General features: G+C 37.4%; 1 protein-coding gene across 5 annotated transcripts; it reads right to left on the minus strand.

Annotated features, from left to right (window-relative positions):
- LOC107637895 (putative formin-like protein 15b) lies at positions 418-10585 on the minus strand. Of its 5 annotated transcripts, none has more exons than XM_021121373.1 (8): positions 10437-10585; positions 10218-10362; positions 9861-9959; positions 9674-9715; positions 8987-9067; positions 8872-8922; positions 856-935; positions 418-485 (listed from the first exon to the last, which is right to left on the minus strand). In XM_021121373.1, exons 1-7 carry the CDS (start codon positions 10445-10447, stop codon positions 882-884), a joined length of 483 nt encoding a protein of 160 aa, XP_020977032.1. In that variant the 5' UTR covers positions 10448-10585; the 3' UTR covers positions 418-485; positions 856-881. The 5 variants fall into 5 exon arrangements, with proteins under 5 accessions (XP_020977032.1, XP_020977031.1, XP_020977034.1 ...); XM_021121372.1 differs by having other exon boundaries at positions 9674-9717; positions 9812-9959; XM_021121375.1 differs by lacking the exon at positions 8872-8922.

Genomic DNA, 23113 nt, shown 5'->3' on the forward strand with positions numbered 1-23113 from the left:
AAAAATGCGTTGATCCATGAGCGCTTTATTAGTTCACTTTATGAGAGGAAAAAGAATACCGAATACAAAAATGGATGTCAGTGTTGAAAAGGATCTCGTGTTTTGCATGGAGAGAACGTATCATATTATGAACAAGAGGGAGAGTTAACTTTTATACTCAATAAAATAGAACACACAGATGCTAATGTTTTGAAACTTTTAAATAATTATTATTTTTTTAATTCATGTAATAGCATTGATCACTAATAGCATACTTCTAAAGTGAGTTAACTCTTAATTCATGTGACACACATATCATTGCAAGAAGTCAGAGGAGGAGATATGTGCTCAGTTTTATAGGGGAACAAAGTGAAACAGGACCAATAAACCAACCAAACTAGGAATTAGTAGTTGAATAATTTTCTTTTTCCAACCGTAGTTGCAGCTTCCAGGCTTACAAGGTCTAAGTGGAAGTCAAGCAGTTCAGGCGACCTATCAGCTAGAACCTAGAGCCAAAATAGCAAAATGGAAAGAAGGTAAGTGATCAAATGATATATTCCTTTAGTGCAATTGTTATTATACCTTGCAAAGATAGTGCATTAGTGTCATCTTATTGTTAGAAGCACGAGTGTCGGTAAGCTTAAAAGACTATCCAACTTGAATCCAATTGCGGATCTTGCATAAATTAAATAAATAAAAAGTAATCCATAAACTGTAAGTTTATGTTAGAAAAGATCTAACAGAATTAAATTAAATTTTAACTGCTGAAAAATTAAGAAGGGCCTATGATTATCCAAACATAGAAAATTGAGAGAGCTAGAACGATGTCCTAGAGAATGATAAGGACATTAACATTTAAAGGAAAAAAGTACATACCCCTAGCTGTTCCTTGATTTAATGTATTACCCAAAAAAAAGAATTTTCTTCATGATCTTCAGCTTGACAGACTTTCGGACCTATTCCCAAGAGAAAATGCATGAGGTCAAAGAAATACCAATAACACAGTTTGTTAGTTTCATGCATGATAAACCACTATTTCATGGTTTATCTTGTGCTCAATTGAGTGGATTTTATCAACTCTTTACCCACTTATTCATACTATTTGCATGGTTTTATATTTCCTTCCTGATTATGTGCTATGATTGAAAACATGCTTCTTTGATCTTATATTTGCTTATTATTAATCCTCTCTTATTACCATTAGATGCCTTGATATGTGTGTTAAGTGATTTTAGAGATTACAGGGCAGGAATGGCTCAGAGGATGGAAAGGAAGCATGCAAAAATGGAAGGAATACAAGAAGTTGGAGAACTAGCTAAGCTGTCCAGCCTGACCTCTTTGCACTCAAACGGCTATAATTTTAACTACAGAGGTCCAAACGACGCGGTTCCAGTTGCGTTGGAAAGCTAACGTCAGGGGCTTCGATTTGATATATAATATGTTATAGTTCCCCTGAAGCTAGGTGACGCGACCGCGTGATCTATGCGGCCGCATCGCAGTGATGGAAATCCAGCGTGGCAAAATTCGAAACCAGCGAATTCTGGACTGTTTTTGACCCAGTTTGCGGCCCAGAAAACACAGATTAGAGGCTATAAAGTAGGAGAACGCATCCATACATAGGAGGCTCTCATAATTCATAATTTTATGAGTAGATGTAGTTTTTAGAGAGAGAGGTTCTCTCCTCTCTCTTAGGATTAGGATTTAGGACTTCTCATAATTTTAGGAGTGACTCTCAATTCAGGTTCAATGTTCTTTTATTTTTTTTTCCATGCATGTCTATGTCAGATTTAAGTTCTTTTGTTAATGCAATTTGAGGTATTTCAGTTTAATATTGCTTTCTTTTATTTACATGATTACTGCTTCCCATCTGAAGACATCTTTATTCCAATAGATTTACTTTTTCCCTTTTGGTTTTAGTTAAGAAATCAGTAACTCAGGAGTTATCCAACTTAACAGCATAATTGTTAATTGTTATCTTGCCAATTGAATTGAACTTCAATAATCCCAATCTTTTCTTAGGAAATAAATAGGATTCGAAGATCAAACCAAATAATCCCCTGACTTACCTTTACTTTATTAAAGGTTGACTAAGTGGAATTAAGATTCAATTTTCATTATCATTGATAAGGATAACTTGGTCTGGACTTTCAATTTCTCTTACCTTGCCAAGAGTTTAGTTTACAGTCATTTATTTATTTTACTTATCATTTAAATATATCTGTGCCCATTGCCCAAACTCCAAATTTCTCAAAACCCCAATTTTACAATCTTCATAACCAATAATAAGAACATACTTCCCTGCAATTTCTTGAGAAAACGACCCGAGGTTTAAATACTCGGTTATCAATTTTAAAGGGGTTTGTTACTTGTGACAACCAAAACGTTTGTACGAAGGGATTTTTGTCGGTTTAGAGACTATATCTACAACGCGACTGTTTTTATGACATTCTTTACTGGCAAAAATCCTAACATCAAAATGGCGCCGTTGCCGGGGAATTGCAAACGTGTGCCTTATTATTGGTTATTGTAAATATTTTTTTGCTTTTTGTTTGTTTATTTGTTTTTATTTTTGTTTTTATTTTTACTTTTTCATAAATTAAGAGGTTATTTGTTTTTATTTAGTTATTAAAAAAATTTTCAAAAATTTATTCTTAGTGTTCATCTTGATCTTCAAGTTGTTCTTTGCGTTCATCTTGACCTTCAAGCTGTTCTTAGTTGTTTTCTTCGTTTTGATCTAAAAATTTGAAATTTGGTGTCATTTTATTGTTTTTCTCTCTCCTTATTAAATTCAAAAATATTTTTTTATTAATTTTTTTCGGAAAAAATAATAAAAAAAAATATTTCAGATTTTTATTTTTTAAAATTTTTATCTTATCTTATCTTATTTCAAAAATCAAATTTCAAAAATTCAAATTTAAAAATCTTCAAAATTTAAATTTAAAAATTTTCAAATTTCAAATTTCAAATTTCAAATATTCAAATTTCAAAAATTCAAAATTCAAATTTCCAAATTTTAAATTTCAAAATTTAATTTTCAAATTCAAAATTTAAATAACCTTTTAATTTAAATTTATTTTTATTTTCATTTTTAACTTTTATTTACTACTATGAACTCTCACCCCTTTGGCTATGAGTCTGGTTACAATTATGTTGCAGGAAGAAGAAATTACAATGAGAACAGGCATCAAGGTTGGAACAATCAAAGATGGGAGGAGCCACAAAGATTTAATCAACCCTCATGGCAACAACCACCTCCAATGGACTATCAACAACCACCATCATATGCCTATGAACCTCCTCAACACAACTTTGGACCACCACACTCACAAGCCCCTTTCCGCCATTCACCTCCATATGACCCTAACCCTCAACCACCATACCAACCACCTTATGACCCATATGAACCATATATAGAACCACCCCAATTCCAACCCAATTACTCCCAAGAACCACCACTTCAATATTCATCATCTCCATATCCATCAATCCAAGAGCACTATGATCCTACTTATGAAAGCCGAGTGCATCAAGAGGCAAAGGATCGTCTCAAGAAAACAGTGGATCGATTTCAGGCAACCACTCAACAACTGGGGCAAGCATTAATTCAATGGGCTTCTAGGTACTTAAATACACAAGGATCAGCCACAGTCCCATGTGGATAGTCTAGTGAAGAGCGTAGCATGAAGGAAATACAAGAAACCCCAGTGGACGAGACAGAGAATGAATTCGTACTAGAACAAGTAGAAGACACTGTCATTGTTCAAGAAGAAGAAGAAGTAGTTGAAGACTTAGGAGATGCAGAACCTCCATGGGAAAGTCCAATCATAGAACCCCCTTCCAAGACGTTTGAAATTGATGCTGAGGAGGGTGTACAACCTCCAAAGCATATCATAGTTGAAGACTTGGAAGAGGTTGATCAAGAGATGGAGATTCAAGAAGAAGAAGCACAACCTCCCATACCCTTGGAAAGCAATGAAGAGGAGATTAAATTGGAAGATAGCTGCCAAGAGGAAGAGGTTGAAATTGAAGAAGCTTGCAAAGAGGTGGTAATTATCAGAGAAGAGCATAAGGGAGTGGAACTTGCAATTTCATTAAAAATACCTCCCACTAAGTTGCCATCATCCTTCACAACATTCAAGTGGGTAAAATCCATATCCATTAGCTTCCTAATTCCACTTGAATATGGGCTACTGGAGATGGATGGTCAACTTAGAGCTCTTTGTGGCATTAAGAGTAAGAGGAAGATGGTCAAAGAATTGTCCTGCAAGGTTCATTATGGTTGCAAGCTTTAAGTTTAAACGCAAAGGTTGGTGTAAAGCTCAACTGAATGGGTCTAGGAAGTTGTTTGACCGCTTTAGTGAGAATTCAGATTGCTCGCTACCCGGATGGAATCATGATAATCAACACAAAGACGGGTGTAAAAGCAAGATTTGGGATCCTGGAATCTGTTCTGACATCCAACACCCTGGGAGCCTAAGAATCTTTTTGAAGCTGCTCAAGGGTTTTACATGCCTAGTTTGGGACCCCGGAGGTTACTGGAATCACAAATATTGGTGGGGATTCCTGGATCAGTACAAGCACAAGCCACCATAGCAGGAATCTCATCAAATGTCCAACTTAAGGACTATAACTAAAAGTGCTAGGTGGGAGACAACCCACCATGGTATGATCGTTCCCTTTTCATTACTTAGTTTTATTTATTTTGAATTTTATTTTATTTTGTTATATTGAACCTGGAGTTTTGCATCACATTCATATTAACACTGCATTCTGCATTTTTCAGATTATAAAAAAAAAAAGCGAGCACGCGACGTGACCGCATTTGCGACGCGTCCGCGTCGCAAGGAGAGAAGAGAAAATAAAAACGAATAGAGAGTCACGCTGGAGCGAGGCTGGAGGCGTGCCAGTGGCACAATTCGTCCCACGCGACTGCGTCGCTGACGCGTCTGTGTCGCAGGGGAATACAAGCCTCCCACACGATCGCATGCCCCACGTGGCCGCGTGACTTGAAAATCGACGTCAACCAGGTGCATGGCCGAAAGTTGAGCTGGAGTTGGGCTGGACTCATGTTGGTAGCCCAAGCCTCACCACGCGAACGCGTGCCTCACGCGTCCGCGTCATATCCCCATGATGGCCACTCACGCGATCGCATGCCCCACGCGATCGCGTCACCCAGAATTTTGGCAAAAAGAGTTTCGAACAGAGAGTTGCGCGACCGCGAGGCTGAACTCGCGCTAATCGCACAAAACAGGCCATGCGATCACGTGACCCACGCGTCCGCGTCATTTGACCTTCTTGCGCACCACGCGACCGCGTCACTCACGCGTCCGCGTCACAAGCGGCGCACAGGATATCCAGATCAGCCAATTTTCTCATCCTTTCTTCTCTATTCCTTATTTTTTATCTTTTCTTATTTCTTTCTTCTTCCTTTCTTATTTTCCTTCACCTCCATTCTAGTTTATTTACATACTTTCATTCATTGCATTATTTTCATTGGTGTTAGAAATTTATTTGGGTCATTATTTCTATATTTTACTTGTGGATTATTAGAGGAATTATTTGACAATTATATATATTTATTTTTAAAGGGTTGCTTGCATGTTCAATTTATTATTTTCATTAGATTATTTAACATGCATGCTATGTGTTTGTGAACACACCCGTATGGCATTGTGCACTGCTTTTCAGTATCTTTTATCCTACTACTCTGAATGCTTGCTTTTCATAAACTCCCTTTACTATTGTATTAATTGAAATTAATTGTCAATACAAATGTGATGGTTTGTTACAAAGTAATGCTTGGTCTATGCTACTCATGCCCTTTGCCGGCATGCCAATAAACACCTTGCATTCACTTGTCTTTACATGCACTAGCTATTTCCCATTGTTGGCTTTTCACATGTACTCGCGAGCATGTGATAATGTCAGTAATATCTTAATGTTCATCCATCACCACCTTTTCCGTTATCTTCCTTGCTATATATATCTCTTTGAATTTAATTTACTTTCTCTTCCCTTTTTCAGGATGGCCACCAAGAAAGGAAAAGAGAAAGCCATTCCCAAATCAACAGCAAGGAAAGGAACAAAAAGAGCCCCAGCTGAGGAACTACAACCCCCATCCACTTGCACATCTTAGCATGCACCGAGGACGGTGCAATCTTTAAGTGTGGGGAGGTCGATACCGATCTCCGTGGGTTAGCACATCCCTGTCTCAACACCAATGTTTAAATTTTCTTTATTAAATTATTCCTGTGTGTTTTCTTCTCTATGATTGTAATCTATACTTTGTTCCAATCTATATGTCCATTATTTAGTATATTTACATGCTTGCATATGATTGAGGCCATTATTTGTTATTAACTCACTTATCCCAAATAAGCCTACCTTTTACATCACCTTTGTTAGCCCCTTGAGCTTTTAATCCCCTCTTGTTCTATAACCACATTACTAGCCTTAAGCAGAAAAATAAATTAAAAATCCCAAGTGAATCTTTGGTTAGCTTAAGATAGAAATTGTGCATCAACTAAGTGTGGGAACATGGGTTGATAAGGGAATGTAACATGTTTCTAATTTATTTGAATATTAGAAATTTGGGAACCTACTCATGAAAAACCAAAATAGAAAGATAATAGAAAATCCATGTGCATTGATAAGTTATGTTTATTTCTCTACAAAAAAAAAGAGAAAAAGAAAAAAAAAAGAGAAAAAGAAAAAAAATAATATATATATATATATATATATATATATATATAATAAATAAATAAGGGGACAAAATTACCCCAATGTTAAGTTAATAAAAGATCAATGCACATGTGATAAAAATTAAAGAAAATTTGGTACATGAGTATGGGAATTATACAAAAAGTGAGAATTATTGGTAGTTAGGGATGATTCTAAAGTTATATAGAGTATATGTATGTTAGGTGAAAGCTTAGGTTAATTAAAGATTCAATTTATAAAGCTCACTTAGCCATATACATATACCCTTACCCTTACCTTAGCCCCATTACAACCTTGAAAAGACCTCATAATGTTTGCATTGGTACATTAAATTTTTGTTGATTGGTTAGATGAAGAACAAGGTCTAGAAAGTATGACTAGAGAAGAGTAGAGTGATTGACCCTATACACTTGAGAGATTAGAGTGATATACACTACCAGTGAGGGTTCAACGCTTAAATTCTATGTTCCCTGCTTTCATGAGCTGTCTTCTTACAAGTTTACTTGCTTTTATTGTATAATTTGAATTAGTGGAAATTGGTTTGTATTTGTCTTGGAGAACTTATTTATTTTTAACCAAGTAGGTAGAATCATTTTGCATGTAGTTGCATTCATATAGATAGGTTGCATTTCATACTTTCCTCTTCATCTTTATAGCTTCTCTTGAGCTTAGCATGAGGACATGCTAGTGTTTAAGTGTGAGGAGGTTGATAAACCACTATTTCATGGTTTATCTTGTGCTCAATTGAGTGGATTTTATCAACTCTTTACCCACTTATTCATACTATTTGCATGGTTTTATATTTTCTTCCTGATTATGTGCTATGATTGAAAACATGCTTCTTTGATCTTATATTTGCTTATTATTAATCCTCTCTTATTACCATTAGATACCTTGATATGTGTTTTAAGTGATTTCAGAGATTACAGGGCAGGAATGACTCAGAGGATGGAAAGGAAGCATGCAAAAATGGAAGAAATACAAGAAGTTGGAGAAATAGCTAAGCTATCCAACCTGACCTCTTCGCACTCAAACGGCTATAACTTTAGCTACAGAGGTTCAAACGACGCGGTTCCAGTTGCGTTGGAAAGCTAACGTCTGAGGCTTCGATTTGATATATAATATGTTATAGTTTTTCTGACGCTAGGCGACGCGACCGTGTGATCCATGCGGCCGCATTGCAGTGACGAAAATCCAGCGTGGCAAAATTTGAAACCAGCGAATTCTGGACTGTTTTTGACCCAGTTTGCGGCCCAGAAAACACAGATTAGAGGCTATAAAGTAGGGAAATGCATCCACACATAGGAGGCTCTCATAATTCATAATTTTAGGAGTAGATGTAGTTTTTAGAGAGAGAGGTTCTCTCCTCTCTCTTAGGATTAGGATTTAGGACTTCTCATAGTTTTAGGAGTGACTCTCAATCCAGGTTCAATGTTCTTTTATTTATTTTTCCATGCATGTCTATGTCAGATTTAAGTTCTTTTGTTAATGTAATTCGAGGTATTTCAGTTTAATATTGCTTTCTTTTATTTACATAATTACTGCTTCCCATCTGAAGACATCTTTATTCCAATAGATTTACTTTTTCCCTTTTGGTTTTGGTTAAGAAATCAGTAACTCAAGAGTTATTCAACTTAACAGCATAATTGTTAATTGTTATCTTGCCAATTGAATTGAACTTCAATAATCCCAATCTTTTCTTAGGAAATAAATAGGATTCGAAGATCAAACCAAATAATTCCCTGACTTACCTTTACTTTAGTAAAGGTTGACTAAGTGGAATTAAGATTCAATTTTCATTATCATTGATAAGGATAACTTGGTCTGGACTTCCAATTTCTCTTACCTTGCTAAGATTTTAGTTTACAGTCATTTATTTATTTTACTTGTCATTTAAATATATCTGTGCCCATTGCCCAAACTCCAAATTTCTCAAAACCCCAATTTTACAATCTTCATAACCAATAATAAGAACATACTTCCCTGCAATTCCTTGAGAAGACGACCCGAGGTTTAAATACTCGGTTATCAATTTTAAAGGGGTTTGTTACTTGTGACAACCAAAACGTTTGTACCAAGAGATTTTTGTCGGTTTAGAGACTATATCTACAACGCGACTGTTTTTATGACATTCTTTACTGGCAAAAATCCTAACGTCAATGCACAATGTACCTCTTCACAAGCAGAGTTCACAGCTTTTAAACTCTTCTTAAATTCTGTAACCTGCAAAAAGAAGAAAGCATAACTGAATCAAACATAAAGAAAAATATAGCAAGCACCACCATACCTGAGACAGAAATTGAATCTTGAAAGAGAATACTCTTAACTTTGACTCTACTCGTGGCACCTTCATCAGCTCTAAAAAATACTGAAACATGACCAAATATATACAAGGATATGATTATAGATACATAGTATGATATTGCATTAGGAAAGGCCAAAAGAATTGTTTTATAACCAACATCTAAAGGAAAAGCGGGGACATGTAATAAATTGCTTCTTTCTTTCTAGAAGCAAGCAGGCAACAACAAATCTGTAACTATACGTGATATAGACCTTGAATTCATATGAGCTGCCTTCCAAGGAAACAGACTTCTTGTACAATTTTATTGATCATTATCATATGTTAGATTCACTTCCAAAATCAAAGCCTTGCCGCATTCAGTTCTTTAACCTCTGCAGCTAATTATTTATACCCAGAATTTTGCAATTTCCAGTTTCCATGCCAACAATTGTTTTTTCTTGTTTTTTCCCTTAAAATAAGTTTCCTCTCTTCTCTACTTCATTTCTCCACCATTCCTCCCAACTCCCTATCAGATTTTAAAGTAAGTAAAGGGTCTAAAAAATCAAATGCTGGTAGATGGATCCTAGTTATGGAGCCTACAAATAGTATCCTATATAATTCTGAGTACTTAGATTTACACTAAATTAGCTATTATAAATCATGATATGGCTATAACAAATTAGTACACACCTGTTCACATTTTCCCAAATTCTCTTTGTCACCAGTGTATCCCTTCATAAACAAGGGGAATCAAAATTAGAAAAGCAAACAAACCAGAGTAAAAGATATGTTTCTATAACAGCAGACGCCAAATGAGAAACCTTAGCTGACAAAACAAGATGTAAGAATTAAGTATGATAAGTTTGTTAATCTTTACCTTCAAAAGTTCCATCTCTTCTTTGGTAGGACAAAACTTAATGAGATTTTCCACCTGATCTACATCTAATACTGATTCATCCATAGCCAGCACAGCAGCCTGAGAATATCCATTTTAACATGTTAGATAATACTTAACCACATTGTTCGAGGTGGATATTTCAAATTTGCTGGCAAGAGCTATTACTGGTGGCCTTAGGCACATATACAAGTCAATCAAATTTCAATAAGCATCTTCTATGTAAATAAAAAACACTAATATTTACTAGAAAGCAACATGCATAAGAATGATATTTTCATTATAAAATCTTCTATCCTGAATGATCAAAAAACTTATTCACACCAATTTGCAGCTTACCATCATATCAGGAAGTGGCATCTTAACCTTAGTGAGCATAATTTCAATATTGTGCAAATAATTTCTCTCCCTTGCTTTTTTTAGCTGCTTGGGCATCGCTCCTTGTATCATTCTTTGCACCAGTACCATTTTCTCCCGCATCATCCTACCAAATCAATGAATACAAGTATGTAATCAATAATCCTGGATTATTCTTTGAACCACTAGATGTGAACGAACCTTAGTCTCATTAGTCTTTGTATCCTTTCCACTGACTTTGCCTTCCTAGAACAGATTCAGCGCCTGACACAGGCTATACGGATCCAATATCAGTGATGAGAAGGAAGAGCTTAAAGAACCATTGATCAGTAATTCCCAATCTTTTGGCTTCTATCTGCTTTAGCTCTGCAAATTCATAGCACACACAAACCACAAATGGTGTTAGAAATAATAAACTCTGTTTGAAGAGGCGACAATTCGCACACTTGAGGCTAATAATCTTCTCAAACAAAAAAGAAAACCCTAACGAAGCAAGAAGCAGAAACTCATAAAATTAGAAAGCCCAAAAAATAGAACCCCCAAAACCTTCAAAAATTCACAGAAGAAAAATCCATACACAGAGAACAAGTGAGATAGAGGGTGAGACAAAGAGAGAGCGAATGAGATAAAAAGTGATATGACGAGCGACAAAGAGAATGAGATTGAGAATTATTGTAGGTGGTCTGCGATTGCTTCTCGGCTACCCGGAAGCAAAAACCATTCATGCAGTAAAATCCCTAATTAAAAACCCTAAAATTGGAACCCAAAACCTCCCAAATTTCACAGAACAAACTAAAAATCGATACATACCTTCTCAAGTGAGCGGCGATGACGATGCTGAGCGACAACGATGATGCTGAGCAGCGACAGTGAGCACACGCGATGATGATACTGAGCGGCGACAGTGAGTACATGAGATGGCGATGCTAAGGCGACGGTCAGCGCACACAACGACGATGGTCTGCGCGGCGGAGCCCTAGCCGGCGTCGTCCTCTCCTTCCTTTCCCTCTCATCTTTTCTTCTCTTCTTCTTCCTGTTCTCCACTTTTCTGATTTTTTTCCTCTTGTGTGTGTGTGTTGAGTGAGGATGAGAGTGTGAGCTGGTGAGTGGTGAGCTGGTGAGCGGTGCAACGATGTGTTGAGTAGTGGGTGGTGACTGGCGGTGAGTGATGACTGGGTGATGAGCGAGGGTTCTTCGCGATGATGAGTGATGAGCTTTGGAGGGAACGAAAATTTTACTAAGTGTTGTGAGTTTGCTTTCGATCGAAAAAAAAAAGAGGGAAAAGCGCTTATTAGGCATCATTTTAAAAGCGTACCCAAAACTTAACAAATAGACTACTTTCAAAAAGCGTTCTCTTTGATATAAAATGTGGACCCATAGATATTAACATAGGGGTACGCTTTATAAGTGATTTCTATAATACCTAAGGCTACAATTTTTAAATGATGCCAAAATTGTGTTTCCTTTTCTCTAAAAAAAAGGCAACACTGAGAAAAGCGTAGCCTATTCTATAAATAGGCTACGCTTTTCAAATGTAGCTTAAAAAAAGTGTGGCTGAATGAGTATTTTTCTTGTAGTGAGGGATGCACTTTCCTCCACAAAACTATTGGGAGCAAATCAACACTTTCCTAGGAGAATTAAGCTCTAACATGGGACAACTAAGGATGGAGCACCAAGAGCATTTCATCATCCTCCATGAAATTAGAGAAGATCAAAGAGCTATGAGGGAGGAGCAACAAAGACAAGGAAGAGACATAGAGGAGCTCAAAAGCACCATTGGTCCTTCAAGAAGAGGAAGACGCTACCCTCACTAAGGTGGACTCATTCCTTAATCTCCTTGTCTATTTATTTTCTGTTTTCGGTTTCCATGCTTCATGTTCAATTATGTTTGTGTCTTTACTAGATGATCATTAGTGTTTAAGTGTCTATGTCTTAAAGCTATGAATGTCCTATGACTCCATCACCTCTCTTAAATGAAAAATGTTTTAATTACAAAAGAACAAGAAGTACATGGTTTCGAATTCATCCTTGAAACTAGTTTAATTATTTTGATGTGGTGACAATACTTTTTGTTTTTTGAATGAATGCTTGAACAGTGCATATGTCTTTTGAAGTTGATGTTTATGAATGTTAAATATGCTGGCTCTTGAAAGAATGATGAAAAGGAGAAATGTTATTTGATGATCTGAAAAATCATAAAAATGATTCTTGAAGCAAGAAAAAGCAGTGAAGAACAAAGCTTGCAGAAAAAATGGCGAAAAAAAATGGCGAAAATAAAAGAAAAAGAAAAAGAAAAAGAAAAAGCAAGCAGAAAAAGCCAAAAGCTCTTTAAACCAAAAGGCAAGAGCATAAAGCCAATAGCCCTTAAAACCAAAAGGCAAGGGCAATAAAAAGGATCCAAGGCTTTGAGCATCAGTGGATAGGAGGGCCTAAAGGAATAAAATCTTGGCCAAAGCGGCTAAACCAAGCTATCCCTAACCATGTGCTTGTGGCGTGAAGGTGTCAAGTGAAAACTTGAGACTGAGCGGTTAAAGTCAAGGTCCAAAGCAAAAAAAAAAAAGAGTGTGCTTAAAAACCCTGGATACCTCTAATTGGGGACTTTAGCAAAGCTGAGTCACAATCTGAAAAGGTTCACCCAATTATGTGTCTATGGCATTTATGTATCCGGTGGTAATACTGGAAAACAAAGTGCTTAGGGCCACGGCCAAGACTCATAAAGTAGCTGTGTTCAAGAATTAACATACTAAACTAGAGAATCAATAACACTATCTGAACTCTGAGTTCCTATAGATTCCAATCATTCTGAACTTCAATGAATAAAGTGAGATGCCAAAACTATTCAAGAGGCAAAAAGCTACAAGTCCCGCACATCTGATTGGAGCTAAGTTTCATTGATATTTTGGAATCTATAGTATATTCTCTTCTTTTTATCCTATTTGATTTTCAGTTGCTTGGGGACAAGCAACAATTTAAGTTTGGTGTTGTGATGAGCGGATAATTTATACGCTTTTTGGCATTGTTTTTACATAGTTTTCAGTATAATTTAGTTAGTTTTTAGTATATTTTTATTAGTTTTTAAATAAAAATCATATTTCTGGACTTTACTATGAGTTTGTGTGTTTTTCTGTGATTTCAGGTAATTTCTGGCTAAAATTGAGGGACTTGAGCAAAAATCAGATTCAGAGGTTGAAGAAGGACTGCAGATGCTGCTGGATTCTGACCTCCCTGCACTCAAAGTGGATTTTCTGGAGCTACAGAGCTCCAAATGGCGTGCTCTCAATTGATTTGTAGGGCTTTCCAGAAATATATAATAGTCCATACTTTGCCCGAGTTAAGACGACGCAAACTGGTGTTCAACGCCAGTTCCATGCTGCATTCTAGAGTTAAACGCCAAAAACAGGTTGCAAAGTGGAGTTAAACGCCAGAAACAGGTTACAAACTGGTGTCAACTCCAAGAGAAGCCTCTACACGTGAAAGCTCAATGCTCAGCCCAAGCACACACCAAGTGGGCCCCAGAAGTGGATTTCTGCATCATTTTCTCATTTCTGTAAACCCTAGTAACTAGTTTAGCATAAATAGGACTTTTTACTATTGTATTTACATCATCTTTTGGAACATCGTTGGATTATCCTTTGATCTTTAGATCACATTTGGGGGCTGGCCATTCGGCCATGCCTGAACCTTCATCACTTATGTATTTTCAACGGTAGAGTTTCTACACACCATAGATTAAGGTGTGGAGCTCTGCTGTTCCTCATGAACGCTTATCTGAAATTCTCACCAATGAATTACATAAGTATCACTATCTTTATTTTACGTTTTATTTATCTTTTTAATTATTAAATCTCCATAATCAATTGAATCCGCCTGACTGAGATTTACAAGGTGACCATAGCTTGCTTCAAGCCGACAATCTCCGTGGGATCGACCCTTACTCACGTAAGGTTTATTACTTGGACGACCGAGTGCACTTGCTGGTTAGTTGTGCGAAGTTGTGACAAAGAACTAAGATTATGAATGTGCGTATTGAGTTTTTAGCACCGTTACCAAGGAATAGAACCGTCACGATTTCCGCGCACCAAAAAGCTTTGTTAGGTCCTCTACAGAGAGTTGCACCTTAGCTTCTCTTAGCTTTCTCTTCAAGGTCCTTTCAGGTTCAGGATCAGCTTCATCAAGAATGCCCTTGTCCTTGCTCCTGCTCATATGAAAAGAGAGGAGAAGAAAATATGGAATCTTCTATGTCACAGTATAGAGATTCCTTGAGGTGTCAGAGGAAAATAAAAATAGAAGGATGAGGTAGAGAAGAGAGAATTCGAACTTATCAAGAGGGACAGAGTTCGAATTACTGATAATGGAGAAGTGTTAGTCCTTTAAATAGAAGGATGTGGGAAGAGGGGAAGAATTTTCGAAAATAAAGTAAAAAGATTTTGAAATAATTAAAAGAAATTTTGAAAATTTGGTAAATGATTTTCGAAAAATAAGATTGGAAAAGAAATTAAGTGATTTTTGAAAAAGATTTTGGAATTAGAAATTAAAAAGATATGATTGAAACTTAATTTTGAAAAAGCTGTAATTGAAAAGACATGATTGAGAAAGATTTGATTTTGAAAAATTATGAAAATTTGGAAAAGATTTGAATTAAAAACAAAATCTTCCCTCTAGTGTCCTCCTGGCGTTAAACGCCCAGAATGGCATCCATTCTGGCGTTTAACGCCCAGCCAGGCACCCTGGCTGGCGTTTAAACGCCAGTTTTCCTTCTTCACTGGGCGTTTTGAACGCCTAGCTTTTTCTGAGTAATTCCTCTGCTGAATGTTCTGAATCTTAAATTCTCTGTCTTATTGACTTGAAAAGACACAATTTTAAAATTTTTTTTTTTTGAATTTTTAATGATGAGAAACAACAAAAATGAAACTAATCATGGAAAAACTAAGATCAAATAAATAATGCATGCAAGACACAAACTTAGAAATTTTTATATTAGAGATACTAACAAATTGAGAATGCATATGAAAAACAACTAAACACACAAAACAAGAGAATTTAAAGATCAGAGCAAGAAAATCATCAAGAATAACTTGAAGATCAATGAAGAACATAATGCATATATTCGAAAAATGCAAGAAGAATAAAGACATGCAATTGACACCAAACTTAAAATTAGACCCTAGACTCAAACAAGAAACATAAAATATTTTTTATTTCAAGATTTTATAAATTTTTTTGTGATTTTTTAAAAATTATTTGGAAAAGAAAATAAAGGGATTCAAAATTTTTAATAAGAATTCCAGGAATTATGCAATGTTTGTCTAAAACTTCGGTCCAGGAATTAGACATGGCTTACTAGCCAGCCAAGCTTTTAGTGAAAGCTTCGGTCCAAAACACTAGACATGGCCAATGGCCAGCCAAGCTTTAGCAGATCATTACTTTCAATAGCAAAGTTGATGAAAATCAATAAGCTCTTGTGTTGATAAGTTGACACCTCGGTCCAAAAGTTTAGACATGGTTTCACAACCAGCCAGACTTCAACAAATCATCATGAAACTCTAGAATTCATTCTTAAAAACTTTGAAGAACAGAATAGAATTTTTTTTTGTATTTTTGAAAATTTTTTTTCGAAAACAAAAAGTAAAAAGCTTAAACATAAAATAAAATTACCTAATCTAAGCAACAAGATGAACCGTCAGTTGTCCAAACTCGAAAAATCCCCGGCAACGGCGCCAAAAACATGGTGTACGAAATTGTGATCATCAATGGCGCTGACAACTTGGTACGCACAATTGTAATTTCAACTCTTTATCACAACTCCGCACAACTAATCAGCAAGTGCACTGAGTCGTCCAAGTAATAAACCTTACGTGAGTAAGGGTCGATCCCATGGAGACTGTCGGTTTAATGATGACATGTCATAAAATAATATCACATGTCATCCTCTAGATGACAAAAATTCTAATTTAACTCCCAAGACCAATTTAAAACAATTTTTCCAAGAGCAAATACATATTTTGTGAATTATTTTGACTATTAAATCTTAGGACTATCTTTCCAAGGTTGATTCCTTTTTATTAAAGCATCCAATCCAAAATTCCTAACCTTTATATGTTTTGAGCTAGTAATGTAAGCAAGGTTCTGAAAAATCAAACCAGTCATTGAACTGCTCTAGCTATTGGTTCACAGTTTTATTGTTTCAACTAATTCAACTATAGTTCAACCAGAATAACCATTTTATGGTCATTTTGTAAATCTCAGTCAGGTGAATTCAAATGGTTATGGAGGATTGATAATTAAAATATGAATAAAATATAAAATAGGATAGAGATACTTATGTAATTCATTGGTGAGAATTTCAGATAAGCGTATGAAGATGCTTTGTTCCTCCTGAACTTCTGCTTTCCTATTGCCTTCATCCAATCATTCATACTCCTTTCCATGGCAAGCTGTATGTTGGGCATCACCGTTGTCAATGGCTACTTCCCGTCCTCTCAGTGAAAATGGTCTAAATGCGCTGACACTGCACGGCTAATCATCTGTCGGTTCCCGATCATGTTGGAATAGGATCTATTGATCCTTTTGCGTCTGTCACACGCCCAACACTCGCGAGTTTGAAGCTCGTCACAGTCATCCCTTCCCAGATCCTACTCAAAATACCACAGACAAGGTTTAGACTTTTCCGGATCTCAGGAATGGCCACCAATAATTCTAGCCTATACCATGAAGGTTTTAATCTTAGATTAGAAACCCAAGAGATACACATTCAAGCTTGATTGCATGTAGAACGGAAGTGGTTGTCAGGCACGCGTTCATAGGTGAGAATGATGATGAGTATCACGGATCATCACATTCATCAAGTTGAAGAACGAGTGTATATCTTAGAGAAGAAGTAGGCGTGAATTGAATAAAAAAACAGTAGTACTTTGTATTAATTCATGAAGAACAGCAGAGCTCCACACCTTATTCTATGGTGTGTAAAAACTCTACCATTGAAAATACATAAGAACAAAAGGTCTAGGCTTGGCCGAATGGCCAGCCTCCCAAAGCGTGAACAAACAAGCTCAAAGATGAAAAGTGTGTTCAAAAGTCTCTCTAATACAATAGCAAAAGGTCCTATTTGTAGAAAACTAGTAACCTAGGATTTACAGAAATGAGTAAATAATGCAGAATCCACTTTCGGGCCCACTTGGTGTGTGCTTGGGCTGAGCATTGAAGCTTTCACGTGTAGAGGATTTTCTTGGAGTTAAACGCCAGCTTTTGTGCCAGTTCTGGCATTTTGACGCCATAATTTCTACGCTGACTTGGAACGCTAGTTTGGTCCATCAAATCTTGGGCAAAGTATGAACTATTATATATTGCTGGAAAGCCCAAGATGTCGACTTTCCAACACAATTGAGAGCACGCCAATTGGGCTTCTATAGCTCCAGAAAATCCACTTTGAGTGCAGGGAGGTCAGAATCCAACAGCATCTGCAGTCCTTTTTTAGCCTTTGAATCAGATTTTTGCTCAGGTCCCTCAATTTCAGCCAGAAAATACATGAAATACAGAAAAACACACAAACTCATAGTAAAGTCCAGAAATGTGATTTTTATTTAAAAACTAATAAAAACATAATAAAAAATAACTAAAATATACTAAAAACATACTAAAAACAATGCCAAAAAGCGTATAAATTATCCGCTCATCAGTTCCCACCTCAAAGGAAAATCGAATTTGCGATCGAATTGCTGTTGGGAGCCGGACCAGTATCGATTGTGCCGTATAGAATGGCTCCGATAGAGCTGGCAGAGTTAAAGACTTAGTTGGAAGAGCTTCTGAACAAGAGGTTCATTCGACCGAGTGTAACACTGTGGGAAGTGCCAGTTTTATTGGTGAAAAAGAAAGATAGAGGAATGTGTTTGTGTGTGGATCACCGACAGTTAAATAAAGTAACATTGAATAACAAGTACCCGCTGCCAAGAATAGATGACTTGATGGATCAATTGCAAGGAGCTGGAGTGTTTTCCAAGATTGATTTGAGATCCGGTTACCATCAGATAAGGGTGAAGGAGGATGATATTCGTAAGACTGTGTTTAGAACACGCTATGGACACTACGAGTTTGCGGTAATGTCTTTTGGGTTAACGAATGCACCTGCTATTTTCATGGATTCCATGAACAAAGTCTTTCGTCCCTTTTTGGATAAATTCGTGGTAGTTTTCATAGATGACATCTTGGTTTACTATAAGACGGCAAGAGAACATGAGGAGCACTTGAGGATTGTGTTGCAAATCTTGAAGGAGCGAAAGTTGTACACTAAGTTGTCAAAGTGCGAGTTCTGGAAGGAGGAAGTAAAGTTCTTAGGCCACGTGGTGAGTAAAGGAGGAATAGTTGTAGATCCTTCAAAGGTAGAAGCGGTGATGGAATGGGAAAGACCGACGACTGTGACGGAAGTCAGGAGCTTTTTGGGCTTAGCAGGATATTACCGAAGATTTATCGAAGGATTTTCCCGGATTGCATTACTGATGACGAAGTTGACAAGGAAAGAGGTGCCATTTTTATGGACGTCGGAGTGCGAAGAGAGTTTTCAAAGTTTGAAGCAGAAGTTAACTTCATCGCCAGTTTTGATTTTTCCGGAACCGCATGAACCGTTTGAAGTGTACTGTGACGCTTCCTTGAAGGGTTTGGGTTGCGTGTTGATGCAACACCGGAACGTGGTGGCTTACGCATCGCGTCAGCTGAGATCGCATGAGGTGAATTACCCCACTCATGACTTGGAATTAGCGGCGATTGTGTTTGCATTGAAGATTTGGAGGCACCACTTGTACGGAGTAAAGTTTGGCGTCTTTTCTGATCATAAGAGTCTCAAGTATATCTTTGATCAGAAGGAGCTAAATATGCGCCAGAGAAGGTGGATGGAGTTGCTTAAAGATTATGATTTCGAGTTGAGTTATCACCCTGGAAAGGCGAACATGGTAGCAGACGCCTTGAGTCGGAAATCTCTAACGATAGCTTAGATGAGGATTAAGGAAGAGGAGCAAGTAGATAAGTTTGTGGATCTTAAGCTGGATATTGGTGAAGTTGCCGGGAGAGCTTGTTTGAACCAGCTACAAATCTCAAGCACGTTTAAATCTGAAATACAAGGTGCTCAGCAAGATGAACAGAAGCTTCAACAATTGTTCTAACCAGTTGGTGATAAGAGGCGCGAAGAATTCACTAAGGATGATGAAGGGTTATGGAGATACAAGGGAAGAATTTGCATACCGGATGTTGGGAGTTTGAGGTGAGATTTGTTGTCGGAGGCTCACAACAGTGGGTTTTCTATTCATCCCGGAAGCACGAAGATGTATTATGACTTGAAGAAGATGTTCTGGTGGCCTGGGATGAATGGTGATGTAGCAATAGTAGTATCCAAGTGTTTAACTTGCTAGAAGGTAAAGATAGAGCACCAGAAACCGTCAGGAATGCTACAACCACTTGAGATTCTTCAGTGGAAGTGGTAAGGAATTGCTATGGATTTTGTGACCGGTTTACCGAGGACTAGGTCGGGAGTTGATGCAATTTAGGTGATCGTGGATCGCTTAACCAAATCCGCTCATTTTCTGCCTATTCGAGTAAACTGTTCTATGGAAGAGTTAGCAAGATTGTACTTCAAGAAGATAGTAAGGTTGCATGGTGTGCCGTCGAGCATAGTATCGGACCGTGATCCTCGATTCACTTCAATGTTTTGGGGAGCTTTCCAAAGGGCTTTCGGTACGAAGCTATGTCTCAGTACCGCATATCATCCGCAAATCGATGGACAGTCGGAAAGGACTATTAAGATGTTGGAGGATATGCTAAGAGCGTGTGTTTTGGATCAACCTGGAAGTTGAGACCATTACATGCCATTGGTGGAGTTTGCATACAACAACAGTTTTCATGCGAGCATTGGGAGGCTCCGTATGAGGCCTTGTATGGACGGAAGTGCCAGTCTCCACTTTGTTGGTATGAATCTGGTAAAGCAAGTGTATTGGGTCCAGATGTGGTAGCAGAGACTACTGAGAAGATTAAAAGAATACGAGAAAGGTTTTTGACTGCTCAGAGTCGACAAAAGAGTTATGCGGATCAGAGAAGGAAACCGTTAGAGTTTGAAGTAGGAGAACATGTATTCCTTAAGGTTACACTGACAACTGGGGTTGGAAGAGCAATCAAGACCAAGAAGTTGAACCAAAGATACATAGGACCATTTGAGATTCTAAAGATATTCGAGCCAGTGGCGTATCAAGTCGCTTTGCCACCTCATCTGTCTAACTTGCATGATGTATTCCATGTGTCACAGCTCCGTAAGTACACGTCGGATGCGGCTCATGTGTTGGAGCCTGAATCGGTCGAGTTGGAAGAGAACTTGACTTTCCAAGTAACACCAGTGAGGATCGATGACACTAGTGTGAAAAATCTGCGACGAAAGGATGTCCCATTGGTTAAAGTTGCTTGGGAGCGAGCAGGAGTAGAAGAGCACACTTGGGAATTGGAGTCTGAAATGTGAAAGGATTATCCCGAGCTTTTCTCAGGTAATTCAAATTTTGAGGGCAAAATTTCTTATTTGGTGGGGAGAATGTAAGAACCGCAACTAATCAACCGGTTAATTAAGTGACTAGTTGCCAAAATTAGATTCTGAAAAGTTAGAGTGAGAATTTGAGGATTTAAAGGTGATTTTTGGACTCAGTAGGTTTTTCTGAGTCAGAAAATGTGTCTTCTGCAAAAAACCGTAAAAAATCACGAACAAGCAGTTGAACCGGTTCAAGTCTACCCGGTACCGCATGAGAAAAAGTGAAAAACAGCAAAAACATTAGAAAAATGTTAGAAATGAAAAACCGGGCGTTAATTTTAAAGGTTTGGCCTGAAGTTCGGCCAAACGGGTTAAAAATGCTAACAGGTTGGAGCAGGCCCAAGTTGGGCCCAAGCCCAACATGTAAAAGGCTCATTAAATGAACCAACTCAGCCACAACACTAAACACACCCACACTCATGCTGAATTGAAGAGAGGAAGAAGAAACCCTTTTGGTTACTATTCATCATCTTCTTCCAAAGCTCATATCTTGAGCTAGAGAGCTCTGATCACCGCACCGTTTATGGCTACACGTTCCTTGTGAAGAGCTCTACAAAACCCATATAAGAAACTGGTAAGGAAAGCTCGAATCCCTCTCAGTTTCTCTCCTCAAAATTTTGGGTATATAGGGTTTTTGATTAAATGAGTTTTTGTGATTCTTGGTGTTTAGGTTTGCTCTGATCTTTGCTTAGCCTTGGCTTCTTGCTAGTAAATCTGTGGGAGGAGGTAAGAGCCACTAAACCCTTGTGAATTTATGTGTAATTGGAACCCTAGGTTGATTTGAGGTGATTTATATGTATATAGTTTGATTTTTGTGGCTTTGGGAGCTCTTGGAACTTATTTGTGCTTATTGGAGTGGATTTGAAAGCTTGGAATTTGGTTGAAAGCTATTTGGTGATCAATTTAAGTTTTGGTGCATAAAGGGAATCGGCTAAGGTATGGTTTCGGTTTCCTCTATGTAGTATATAATATTCATGGACACATAGGCTAGTGACCAATAAGATAGGTTGAACTAAAATGATGGTTGGTGTGTTAAATGTTGATGAATTAAAGAATGTTGGGTTGATTTATGAATGAATTTTGATGATATGATGTTGTTGAATGATTGTATAGATTGGAAGTTGGTTCCTTATGATAATTGTAGTGTTGTGATTTATGAAATGGTGGGTTTGATGGTGATTTTGATCATAAGTGTTATATAGTTGATGTTGGAATTGGGAGTAATGAAATGAGAAGAAGAATGTTGTAAGGTTGGTGTATTATGGTATAACTAGTACAATTTGATGAAAAGTGGTGTTTTGAATGGTTTGAGTGTGATTTGGTATGGGTATGGTAATAAATTGTGGAATTTGTGAAGTTTGGTAAAATTGGGTTTTTGATGAACTTTGTACGATCATAACTTTTGCCTCGATTTTTGAAATTGATTGAAATTTATTTATAATTGAAGATCTTTGAAAACTCTTTAAATTGATATAAAATTTGTGAAAATTGGAAATTTATAGAGGAAGTTATGATCCTTCAAAGTTGGTGTTAAAAATTTGAAATTCTGCAAAGTTGCAGAATTTCATGATTTCTGATATGTGCGGGCGCACACACTCGTGGGGACGCACACCCTGCAAATATTTCAACATGTGCGAACGCACGCACAGGTAGGGAAGTGCGTTCTGTTCGCAGTGCTAGCACGGCTTGTGCGCGCAAATATCCAAGGAAAAACTTCAACCTGTGCGGACGCACACGTCGGGAAGGGCAGTCTGTTGGGGGCACTGACACAGGTTGTGCGAGTGAACATATTCTGAAAATTTTGTCACTTGTGCATACGCACACATCTTAAAGCTTTCAGGGCGTGCGCACGCACACCCCTGTGTGGCCGCACACGTCCTGTTTCTTAAAATTTTCTTATTTTTTTCAACTATTCTACCTTCCCAAAAAGGTTGTAAGCTTCTAAAACACCATTTTAAGAGTTTTGGGCTTAATTTTGAGTATTAGAACATGGGATGTAACTTAAGGTTGCTAGAACACGATTTTATGATAAATTAGAAAATGGAGGCTTAGGTTTCTGGCGTGCTGAGAATGATTTGACGTTAGGTGGAGGATAAGTGATATAAAAGATAAGGAATGATGAACTTTTGACATTGGAAACTGAGTTATGAAAGGGACAGTGGCTGAGGTGAGTCGAGGACTCAGATTGAGACGATGGATCTCTGTGTACGGAAAATGTTTTCTTAAATCTACTGAAATATTGTTTTTACTGAGAAAATAAGACGCTATGCGCCCGGCAGGGACGGCGGTTGGATCCCGCCTATCGAGGTAGCGACGGCGGCAT

This window comes from Arachis ipaensis, chromosome B04 (assembly GCF_000816755.2).
Source record: "Arachis ipaensis cultivar K30076 chromosome B04, Araip1.1, whole genome shotgun sequence".
Classification (NCBI taxonomy): Eukaryota; Viridiplantae; Streptophyta; class Magnoliopsida; order Fabales; family Fabaceae; genus Arachis; species Arachis ipaensis.